General features: G+C 37.5%; 1 protein-coding gene across 6 annotated transcripts in view; it reads right to left on the reverse strand.

The window, feature by feature from the left end:
• GRID2 (glutamate ionotropic receptor delta type subunit 2) overlaps positions 1 to 12,404 on the reverse strand; it is a 677,007-nt gene that overhangs the window by 533,431 nt on the left and 131,172 nt on the right. For all 6 annotated transcript variants that reach the window (XR_010439884.1, XM_064711069.1, XM_064711071.1 and 3 more), the window contains exon 2: positions 5,210 to 5,365. Coding sequence is in view for 5 of the 6 variants with exons in the window: in XM_064711069.1 (XP_064567139.1) it covers positions 5,210 to 5,365 (156 nt within the window). In the remaining variant the exon portion in view is untranslated. The remainder of the gene's footprint in view (positions 1 to 5,209; positions 5,366 to 12,404) is intronic.

Below are 12,404 nucleotides of genomic sequence, written 5' to 3' on the forward strand. Positions count from 1 at the left end.
TGATTTTGTGGGGTTAGGAAGACTTAAATGAGAACTAAGGGAGAAGGCTCCTGACCCAACACCTCTTGAACAAAGAGAAGTGCTGCAACTTCTGGTACATTATGAGAAAGCACAGAGGACAGGTAATTCACAAAGTCTCCTATCGTATTATATGAAGTACTCACGATAAAAGCAATTTGCAATTGCAAACACTTCCGACCGTTTCTGATTTTACAAAGGAGTTTTATATCGTTATTGAAATGCTTCTCCTCCTCTTCTTCCTTGAGTTTTTCTAGCTCAGAACCTACTTGATGTTTTCTTCCTCCTCAGTATATCTTTTCACATCAAAATCCATTCTATCAGGAAATAAAAAAGCATAACGGAAATGAAATAGAGGGGCAGTGAAGAAGTTGAACCCTGTAAAGGCTTAATCTCAAATCAAACATGTACTGGTTAATAAAGAGCACAAGGAAGGCTGAGAAGTATCAAAAAAGAAGTGACACAAAGTGAAAGAAAGTTTAGCAGTCCATGAAATCTGTGTATTTAAACAGATTTTACGGTGATCAGAGAAATGGGAAAGGACAATCTTATTACACTCATCAAGTCCCAAAGGCCAAAGCAAATGTATCCATCAGGTTGTAATTTCTGACCATAAAACTTTGCTTGAATAAAATCCTGCATGTGACCTTCATACATATTGCTGCCCTACAAACCTCTGTTGCTCTACAGCTGAATCCCATTTAGTTATGACTCACTGCCTTATTTACTTCACTGATCACAATAAGCTTTCAAAAGCCATTATGAGGGCTTGAGTTGGTGTCTGTAAGCATACTCTGGTGACTACCCTGAATGACAAAAAGGTTGGGTTAGAAAAAAAAAGGAAAAATAAGCCTCACACATATGTGATTGCAAAAACGTGTTCAACAAAGTTAATTTCAAACAGCTTCAGTCAAATCTATTTGTCAGGTAACCTATAGAACATTGGATTATTATAGAATTACCATTCAAGATAAGTAAAACATGATATCGTCAAAAGAAGATTAAAAAAAGAGTTAAGAGAAAGGAGTAAGATTAAAAAAAAACACCAGCTCTACAAGAAAATAACATGTTGGCCATGAGGTTAAAACATTCCCAATGGATCTCGGAGGACAACACACATCTTTGGCTGAGCTCTGACTACTTTCCAGATGCTGTGGATGCCTCCAGCACTGCAAACTCCTGCAGAGTTTTCTCCGTAACTCTTGGTGTGCAAGTGGAAACAGCAGCACGAAAGCTGAGGAAATGTGCTGCTCAAGGACATGTATCAGCACAAGCCAAAGCATTACATCTGGTCCAAGCTACCAAAGCCACCTCCCTTCCCCTGCCACAAAAATGCAAAGGCCATCACACATTTTCCATCAGCCATTCAGCTGATGGTTGTACTACTAATTTTAAATTAGGGACTGGAGTAAACAGCAGGCTCTGAACCATAAAATTAAAGCTTTAATTATTAGTGTATTGAAGTAAGCACCAGCATAATAAAATTAAGAGAAAGATAAGAGAATAGTGTGATTTTCTGACAAATGAGAAAATAAATGTTGTATTCATTTCAACCAAATTTCCCAGTGAAAGAAAAAAGAGTTCACTGAAAAGAAATAGAGATGTCTTTTATATATATACAAACAATAACTACAGTTTAAGTATATGTAGAACTCAAACCCTTTTGAAGGCCTGTCCCACCCCTATTTAAATACTGCTGTAAATTGGAGTCTCACTGGAAAGGAAATAAAGATTATACTAATATATATTATTAGCGCCAGTATGGATCTGGGTCATAATTCCTTGTTTCATAGTGCCAAATCACTGCCTAGCTGCCATACAGTACCTGACTACCCCTACTTTTTTTTAATGTCTATATACAAAGAAAACTTAAGTTTCTGCTTTTTCTTTGTGGTACCTGATGTGGGCACAGCACAAAAAAGCCAAATCACAATATTCTCCCTCTCTCAATCACACAAGCACACATCTTTTGAGACACCGCACAGAAGAGTACCATAAATATTGTGAAGCATTTTTTATTGAAGAAAGAAGGAAACAAAGAGAGAGGCAACTTGCCATGTTGGACATTTCCACAGGTGTCACTGCGGCAAATCTCAGTGACTGGGCTGCAGCTTCCACAAGGGTATGATATGCAGCACACTTGCTGCTGGCCCTTTCTGTGGCCAACAGAAGGGAAGACTAATTTTCCTAACTTAAAGAACTTCACCTCCTGTTTCCGTGCACTAGAACATAAATGATCCCTGAGGGCACTTCCAGTGATATTATGGGGCATGTCATTCACAGGTCTTCTAGGATAAAACCACTCAGCTTTGCTATAGTATCATCTCCCCGCATAAGAGCTGCTCTAAGGTACAAGTGGAAGACATTTAAGGGCACTGTAATAATTTATAAAAACAGATTCAGAGGGAAGAACACAGTACTGCACAGCTGGCAATCCTCTCAAATTATTTATCTTTACATCCCAAAATCATTATGAAGTGTCTGAGTATTCCTGTTTACATTGTTTGGGAGTTACTTGCCAATCTCAATAATAAAGTTAAATAAAATATTTTATGCAGGTTGTCCATTACTGCATCATTACGAAAATAACTCTGTACCTAATGTCTTGTTTCATGACATCTTCACTCATGACTTGTTGGATTTCTGAAATTCGCAGTCCTAGGCAAATTCTTTATCCTTCTCTATTGACTGAAAAGTGCAGTTGAAAGACAAATTTAGACCAATTTTAAGCTGTTATTATTAATCTAATGCTTTAAACAAGCATTTTACCAAGCATTAAAAGTTGGGTATTTTAAAGGCTCTTCTGCAGTTTATACAATGAGAAAAACCTCAAAACTTTAAAAAAACTCCAGATATTGCGGCATAAAACAAAGCAAACTTCAAGCAGTTTATATAAAAATAATTAAAACAAGCAAATGGTAAATTTTAAATGAATAGTATATTTTTTGAACATTTAGGCTGTGCTTGATAGGAGAGGCCACAGACCTCAGACTCAGTGGTGTTATGATTCCAGGGAAAGGGACATGCTTGCATGAAGAAGGCAAGCTTGAGAATACTGAACGTCACATACTGAAAAAATGAGATCTGGTCTTGTTCTAGTATTTCTTTAACGAATAAAAGACCAGAACAGCCTGAATGTTTAAATGAACACTTTTTTCCTGGTGTTTAGTCCAATGCTTTTATGCTAAGCATTCGTCCCAGTTATAAACCATGTCAATATGCCACTTTTGCCAATATGTGGCAAAAGTTAGAGTGGTCTCCCCTTCCCTGCTACTAACATGTAGAAGAAACACAATTAAGAATAGGGGATGAGTGATATAGAAATACAGAGAAGAGGAGAAAGGCAAGACACTGGTGCAAAGTAATTCAATTATTACACTGGAGCTTCTGCCTGTGCTCACTTAAAACAAAACATATTGACTGTGGTAAAATATTTTTACAAGCAAAATGTCATCAATACATACATGAAAAAGATTAAAACCTTTGGAATAATCCAAGTGATGAACAAACAAAATACAGGGCCCTTAAAAAATAAGGAATATGCTATTTCCTAGACATGTAGCTGTATTTGACCATGCATTTACAAGAAAGTTTTTACTGGAAAATATTGAACTCATCAATATCATAGCAGACCTTTCACTCGTCCACCAGATGGTAATGAAATTTATGTCAAATTTCCTCCATCCACATTTCAAATGTTGACTATACTTACAACAACAACACACACAACTTTTGCATACAATAATAATTGAATATTGAAATATTGGATTATTAACTCCTTTGATAGTTAATTCCTAGTTTCTCTAAGTCACAAATAAGATACTTAAAACAAAATTTTGTATAACGTTTGTAACTACTCCACCACAATGATACAGGAAATAGATAACTAAGTTTGAGTTAATTAATGCTAAGCACAGAGCACCAGCTAGCATTAGCCATCCCAGATTTTAAAAAAAAGCTCAAATACCAACAATGTAGAAGGCATCTTAAAAAGGCTGAGTTCAGTCATTTTCCTCTCTGAATTCTAAAAGTACCCAGTAGTTCCAGTTTCTGTGTTATCCTTTTCAGATGGAAAGAGACAAAATTGATTCTAATTGGAATACTCTCAAAATCATGTCTTTTACTGCTTCAGCCATATCAAGCAGAGACTGCAATGCTTCTCATTACACAGATCTAGCTACTTGCAAAATTTAACAGCACAAAAAAATATTAAATCACTAAATTCTCAAAAATTAAGAATGTCATTGGTAAAAAAAAACCAAAACAAGCATTAAAGATCTTTTCATTAGCATTGCCTTGACAATAATCCATTGATCCCAAACCTATGATTTCACGAATATTGGAACAACTAATTGCATATTTCCCTTAAATCTCAAGTATCTATACAGAGCTAAAACATCATCAAAATTTAGTTTTGTTGTTAAGAAAAGTTTAGTAATATAACTGAAATAAATAACTTGGCATCTCAGAGAGAAGTTACTGTTCCAGAACAGCAAAGAAATAAATGCTTAAACCCCAAATTTGAATCCCCATTTCTGACAACTTGTCCAGCGGTCTTTCCAGAGAACTGCTCAGTCACACCAGTGATTTACTAATCCAGCTCAGAGGGATTTCAAACATTTTCTCTTATCATCCTGCCACTATCACAGGAGCCCAAAGCAATGTCGTCACCCCTTGTCCAGTAATTGAGGAATGACACAAAGGACAGGCTGAGAACAGCATCATGTAGTGGGCTCAGGCAACTTTCTGAATCTTCAGGTTAACTCCCATTTTTAAAACAGGTAACCTTCTCAGGTGGGTGGGCTAAAAAGGTTATCCATGCAACAACCTTTGTTTCCCAACAAATTTTCATTAGCTGCCCAAAATTAAACCAAAAATAGTAGGAAAAAGTCATCATTTTGACAGTAACTTCCAAACAGCCTGGAAAAAGGGAAAGGGCTAAGCAAAGTGTGTCTGACTTCATCACATTTCAACAACCTATACACAGAAAATGGATAAAAGCTGACTTTATAGCTATAAGTCACTAGGATCAACAGAAACCAAAGCAGCAAAATTAAATACACTATTTGATATTTCATATAAAAAGAAGCCAACAAAAATAACAAATTCCCATAAGGATAGGAGACTATCAAGGTAATATTTTGCATGTCACAGCAGAAACAACAAGAGGAAATCTTTTTAGCTGTCCTACCTTCTTGAACTGCCTGGAAAGGATTGTTGCCATCCACAAATGTCACTGAACATGTGATTTTCTCTGTTTGTAAGATTTCGTCATTCTGGTTGAGATCAGCTACTGCCATTCGAAAAACTTCCTCATCTTTTTTGGCAGATTCATCAAAAATTGCCCCTGTGGAGGAAAGAAAGAACAAAAATCACATTGCACCTTTCATCTGCAGTATCCCAAAGCATTAATCATTAACACTTAAGGCATTTCTTTGCTAGAACATCGTGTCTTCCTCATCTTTAAAAGAAGTTTCTCTCTATGCAGAGCCCAGAAGTTGTTCCACAATATACAGAATTTTTTTACATTCTGACATCATTTAAGACATATATTGAAGGGAAGCATTGATGCCAGTCAGAAATATTGGGGAAAACTAGCTAGGCACAAAGTAAATGATCTGCATAAGAACATAGCTCTGAAATGAGAACTGAGTTTCTTCCAAAGGTGCCACTTAATATATTGAATGACTGATGTGGGCTAGGATCTACATTTAACATAATGTCTACTGACGGATAAAAAACAGAAAGTTCAAACAAAGGGAGAAGAAGCTTAAAAAGGTAGAACCACTGGGAAAAGGAGGTAGAATTGACATCCACGATCTATGGACAGGTCCGGAGGCCAATATAAATTAATTCAAGTGTAATACCTCTAGGATTTGCAACACAACAATTCCAGCCAATTGTCAGACTCTTTGAAGTCAATAAGTTAAATTTAAATTTAAATGGTTAATTAAAGTAAGTACTGCCTATATAAATCTCACAGAAAGTGAATGTTCTGCCTGTTTCTTCAAAACATTTCAGCAGAATGCTATAAACAGGCAACCAACAAACTCAAGAGGAGCTCACAGAGTCAGAGTGCCCAACTCTCATACAGGCAATTCTTCAGGTATGTCAAAAAAGAATTCTAAAACTAATCCAGAGGTTTTAAACTTTTTTTTCTTTAAACTAACGCATCACTTTTAGCATCACTTGTTTCCTATCATTTTACAGTTGCTTTTTGTATTAACTATTTATCCAGAGATGGCTCAAAAAGTCCTATGAGAAATGCTATATTGTTTGAAACCTTAAAATCAAGGCTATTAGATTTTCAAGCACCTTTAAAGCTTTCAATCTCAGGCAGTGGATTAGAGACGCAGAAGGGCTGCTTTAAAACCAGACTTGTGAAAACTGTATTTATTTATTCTTGAGTGTCTGTTGTCAGTACAGAACTCAGCTAAGGCAGTAAATGTGTCAAGGCAAACAAAGACAACAGAAAATGCTGATCACTGAAGGCTGCAAGTAAGCACCTGCAATCAGAACTGGAAAGAACTGAAAACTATTCATTTAGAGGAAATGGCTACTTGAAGACAAATAAACTTCATACACAGTGTTTGCTGTGTTTTTCCCACTGACCTCTGACACTCATCTCGCTGCCAGCACCACTCATCCTTCATGAGCATCATCTCTTCCTACAGTCTGACCGCTTTGACTCCAGCATTTTCCCTCCTGAAGCTCCTACCATCTGGAACAGCTGTTCTTTACCTCTCCACCTCATTCACCTGTCATCTCTGTGCAAATCTCTGTTGAAAATATCCATTTTTCCCCTTGCCCTCAATTCCAATTTCCCTAGTTTTATTTAACTCCATAAAGCAAAGCTACACAAGGCCGAGAACATGCTCGGTACGCAAAATGTTACAAACCCTGTCTTCTCCACAAAAAAGCTATTTGTGGATACATGCAGCATTTAAGGGGACAAAAAACTGTCCAAGACACATCTTCAAACACGTTTCTTGCCTCATGGAACTGAAACCATACCCACACAGGCTTCACTTGGGGAATACATGCATACCTGATAATAATGACACAGCCCTGCAAATACTCGAAGGAACGATTCTACATGGCTACTTAGTAACAAGGGTAAAATTAAGGGGGGGAAAAAGAATTAGAAAATAATTATAGTAATTAGTCAAATTCTATCCCTGGAGAGTAACTCTGCCACAAATGCTATACTGTAAAGTGAACATACACAGATTTCATGCACACACAGGGCAGATGTTGACTGTGTTGCAGAACAGCATGGCAAAACAAAGATCTTCCAGCCAACACTATGGAGTACAGATTCTTACACAACAGATGGGAAATACCATGTTAAGCCTCGTTTGGTCCCCAAAAATACCCAGCTCATTTATTGAGTAGAGGATAGAGCAAAGTCCCAGGTAACTACGTTTCTTTTCTACATGTCATCATAAAAAGCCCCTTTGGCACCTTTGCCCTTCCACTGGGAAGCTGAGGGCTGCAGCCAAGATAATCCTGGACTGGTGAATCCATCCAGGTTCTCAACAGGTAAACCTTCTTTACAGTCTTGTCCTTCTTTCACACACACAGGTATTCCTAAATAAACTGCTATGCTTTTTTCCAGTTTCTCAGCTTGCAAGAAACCATACCTCTGGCACCACCCAAATGTATAAGGGACTGGGTTAGATCAAACTCCATGCTGTTTTCACAAATGCTGCTCTTTCTCACTTGAGTACAACGCCTCCATTTTTGCTCTGACCTCTGCTTATGTTTTTATGGCTCCATATTTCAGATGCAAATTTCAAAATTTCTCCTATAACAGACACTGTATCTGACATTTTAAAGAAACTACCTCACAGAAACAACATCACACATGTTCTAGTGTAGGAGTATCTCCATAAGTAAAACACAGATATATAGTTGAATTGCAAAAAAAAAAAGTTCTAAACAAAGTTCGTGTCAGAGCATCCAAGCACGAATTCAATTATTTTCCTTTAGAAACTCAGGCCTTATTCATTAAAATATCTAACTTCCCTACACAGAAAGCTTTTAAAGATATAATAAAGATTGCAGTGTTCCTTTCAGGAGATGGCAGTGCGCAGCAGCACATGCATTACACTTTCAAATAGCAATAAGAGAAATTTTATTACTTAATCGATTCTCAAAATTTAATTTCAGTTGTTATATAAAATTGAAAACCTAAAAAGAAAACACAGTCATGCCACAAAACCCCTGAATAATTTTAAAATTGTTACTATTCCCATATACACATAATTTTATGTCCCAGTTTCAGCTGTTCTTCATGTGTCTATATATCTGTCTATATTACAGATGGGATTACTTTTGCTTGTTTTTTAAAAGAAAAGCCATTTCAATGAAAAGATGGAAGGGATTGTTTGGACAGTGCTGGAAGATTCTCCTTTCACTGTCATTTCAGGAATGATCTTCTAGTTTACAGGATTGATCTTTCTGATGTAAAAGAAGTATATAAAATTTTTTACCTCTAATTCAATATGCAACCCTTAACTTAAGGTTACCTTTAACTTTAACCTTACATATAAAATATGATATTTGCTTGCCAAGGCCTGAAGTTTTTGTATGTATTTTTCAAAATATTGTCATTAAGCCAAGCCAAGCAACACAAATGATCAAATAAAGGTTATCAGACTTTAAAATTACTTCCCTAGTGAGACCTACATGCTCTCTCATTTCTCCATGTAGAGGTGGAAATGAGAGAACTGGGATGACCACAAACTTACTTGGAGTACATGAACCCTTTTGGCCATAAGAAATATTGTTACAGAAAGTAATAACAGCTGAGGAGGAGAAGAAAATTATTTCTATAGCTATTGTAAGGCACTCACTCTAGAAAAATAATGCAACAACACTATTCACAAAGGGAGAAAGTCTTCAAAACTAGACAAAAGCAACGTCGTTCTTTTCTCTTCCAGCCCCACTGCTCATCTCAGCTGGAAGAGGCCTCACACTGAACATGTCATTTCTAACTGTGCTCAAGGAGCATTCCCATGATAGCATCAGGAGCCAACAAGCTGACACTGCAACCACTGTGCACCAGTTTCCCCCTCCTGTTTTATTAGCATGTCATTACGTCCAGCTCTATTTCAGAATCTGGATGAGGACAGCACAAACAATCTTTCCTGGCTTTTTAGAAATCCTCACCACATCAATTATGTTGGATGGTTTAGCAGGGAATTCTTCGCATTTAACGATCTCATTTGCACTCAGCCATGTCACCAGAAATCCGTCATTTTTATTTAATATAGACCAAATCACATTAAGTTCAGACACTGAAAACATCATTAGAATGGCTTTTCAAAGATTTCTTGTCCTACTGACCTATAAACACCAAAAAAATTTAATGCAAATTAGATATTATCAGCTATTTCTACAGTAATTTGAGCAGTCTTGGGGAATTAGTCCAGAAAACAAAACTGTGAGAGAAATGTGTCATTATTTCAAGGATGAAGCAAGAAATTTAAACCATTGTTCATCTACCAACTAAGAAAGGACAAAGTCCAGTGCTTGAAGTGTTCTTGAGTGCTAAAATTATATTACATATGAAAGTACGACATTTCTGGATTTCAGTGCCCCATATTAGTCTCAGAAAATTAAGTACCTTATTTCAAAGAGCACATGGATTAAATGCCATTGTGAATTGAGGTCACAGTTCAGTTTCAGCACATTTGATTTTCACCTTCTAACATTGCACACAGTGCCCTCACCAATAAAAGCCATATATGCTTTGCCCAGTAATTTACTAGTTCATTCCAGGAATTTTTGCAGAGAAAAGGAAGAAAATGGTAATGTCTACATAGAAACTTTTTGAGCAACTATCTCATGTTCTCAGCAGCTCCTGATTCTATGACAATTCTTTGTGCCACTGATATTGCCAATTTTTTCCAGTGTCTGAATCCAATTCTACTGCATTTTCTCAACTGCTGCTATTGAATTATTATTCTGAATGAGAAAGTTAACACTGCTGCTGGGAGAAGGATAGCCATGCTATTAATGCTTAGAACTGGAAGCTGAGAGTTTTGACGTTTCATGGCAAAGCTCATCTGAAATGTCCTTCAGATCTACGCGCTCATTTCCACAGATCCAGCTCCCCAGTATCAAATAAGGTTGGGAAACATTAATTTCTAGAGGCCTAATTCTGGTATTTGAGATCCTAAGACACAATGTAGAACCAAATCTCATGTTATTTCTAGGTCAGGTGACTATCTGGTTGGCACAATTTGTGTCAAATTTAATCATTTTTTAACTCTAGTGGCAAATGCTTGGGTATATTGCATTCTATCATGTCTAATTTACAGAACATATGTATGCAGCTTTAGTAGGCCAATTATAATGGTATAATTGTCAACAACAAGAAGAGGGACTGAAGCAGTTCCAGAGATGGGCTGCAGTAATGTAGGAATTTAGGAAGTCACACACAGAGACCTTGCCTTGTGCATGCAGCTCCCATTATGGTATTCAGCATGCACTCATACAATTGGACCCTAAATTTCATTGTGACACATTTAGAGCTGCTGTTAAGCTTCTCTATTGACCAACAGGCAGCTGAGTACGTGCGATCACACCTTGATTTTTGCCAATGAAGGGAAAACAGCACGCTTTGCCTTTGTCTTTTAAGTTGATTAAGTTTTAGAAACAGCACAGTGAGCTTCATTTTGTCACTGCAGCATGAAGGCAGCTGAACTCCTCCACCTGCGGTACCAGGAGGGAGCTGCCAGCAGATGTGTCCTGAGGCACCCTGCATGTCAGGCTGCGGCAGCACAGGGCACCGAGCCCATGGGGACCAGGCTGCCTCACCCGGGCCAGCGTGGGGCTCCAGCCTAGGGCACAGCCACTCCCTGCACCTGGAACCACCAGCCCCGTGTGTTTGCTCCCCAGAGACCCCTGCCCCGCACCGCTGCGATCTCAGCACCACAGTGCATCTAGGTCAAGCTGAAATTTTTGAAAACACTACTTGTTTGTTCATTTTAATTTTTCAAGACTTTCACAGCTCCCATGATGATGTTAAAAGAGACAGCAGGGTAGGCTGAGAAGCACCTGTGCCATCTCCTTCTGCAAAGAACATAAAGTCTCCATGCCCACCCAACTGTAAAAGCGAGATTTTCCTTTCTACTTTACATATCTATTATTTTAACAAGCACAATAAAGACATGGAACAATATATTAGAAAATACTTTGCACTTTTTATGAGCAGACATCTAAAAGAAAATTAAAACAATCACCTTAAATCTAGACATACATATGGAAGCTCTACTTGCTAATTTTTGCAGCACAGATGAGACCAGAAAAACTTCCCAAACAGTTTCTTGATTACCACTGACACAAGATCGACCAAATAAGAGAAGCATCAGGCCTACTGCCATTTTTTAGAGAGACTTTTATAAAAGTCTGCTTCTGATAGAGAAAAAAGGCTATTTTCCCAGACCATGAGCAATGCCAGTTTCCCTGAGAGACCATACACTACATATGCCTGCACACAGATCCCTGCTGCCTCCAGAAATAACTCCTTCAATAACAACAACTGTATCCATTTTTAATGTAATGGAAAAAAAAAAAAGCCAGCAGCAAAATTATTAGATACAAGGCCCACACCTAATCAGAATATGTGGGGAAAGAAACCCACACAGTCCATTTCTGCTCCCTTTATAAGCACTTTAGCCATTCTCAAATCAGCAACATGACTGGAATATCACAGAAGTGATAAAGCAACTCCTTCCCTTTATTGTTTTCATTTTCTAACTTGAAATATTTGAAACAGAGTTGAATGAGGAATTTTACAGGTGTCTCCATCTGGTAAATTGCTACAGGCAAAGTCTGCTTGAAATACACAGAAAGTCAGAAAAACGCAGCTATCATCTAAATAACAGAAAAATCTCTCCATTCTTCTGCCAAATAATGGTTGTTTTTAATGTCCCAATCTCCAGTAAAACAACTGAGACGGTTCTGCTTGGCTTTGAAAACTGTTATTTGCTTTAAGTTATTTGACTTCAGGAACGTGTGCACTTTATTACACCTTCTCCTTTTGGTTATCTCTGGAATATACCAACCAAGCTTTGGAAGAATGGTGGCTTGACAGGTTGACAAATTAAATGAAGACTCCACTTTTTAGGCATTTCTGAACATATTTACATGCAGTGAGACCCAATGCTCCAAGTACTGTATGTCAAACCTATAAACTATAACGTGATACTGAATTTCTAAGTAAGGTGGGACACAAGCCTGAAGGTATAGAATCAATTGTCTTTGCAATTCCTTAATTTAATTTTAACATGATTGAAGGTGGTCTGAGGTCAGTTCATCTGCACACAATAGGTACTACAGACCTGTGAAGCTCAGGAAATATTGAAAATTACTCC

Source organism: Zonotrichia leucophrys, chromosome 4 (genome assembly GCF_028769735.1).
Source record: "Zonotrichia leucophrys gambelii isolate GWCS_2022_RI chromosome 4, RI_Zleu_2.0, whole genome shotgun sequence".
NCBI classification, from domain to species: Eukaryota; Metazoa; Chordata; class Aves; order Passeriformes; family Passerellidae; genus Zonotrichia; species Zonotrichia leucophrys.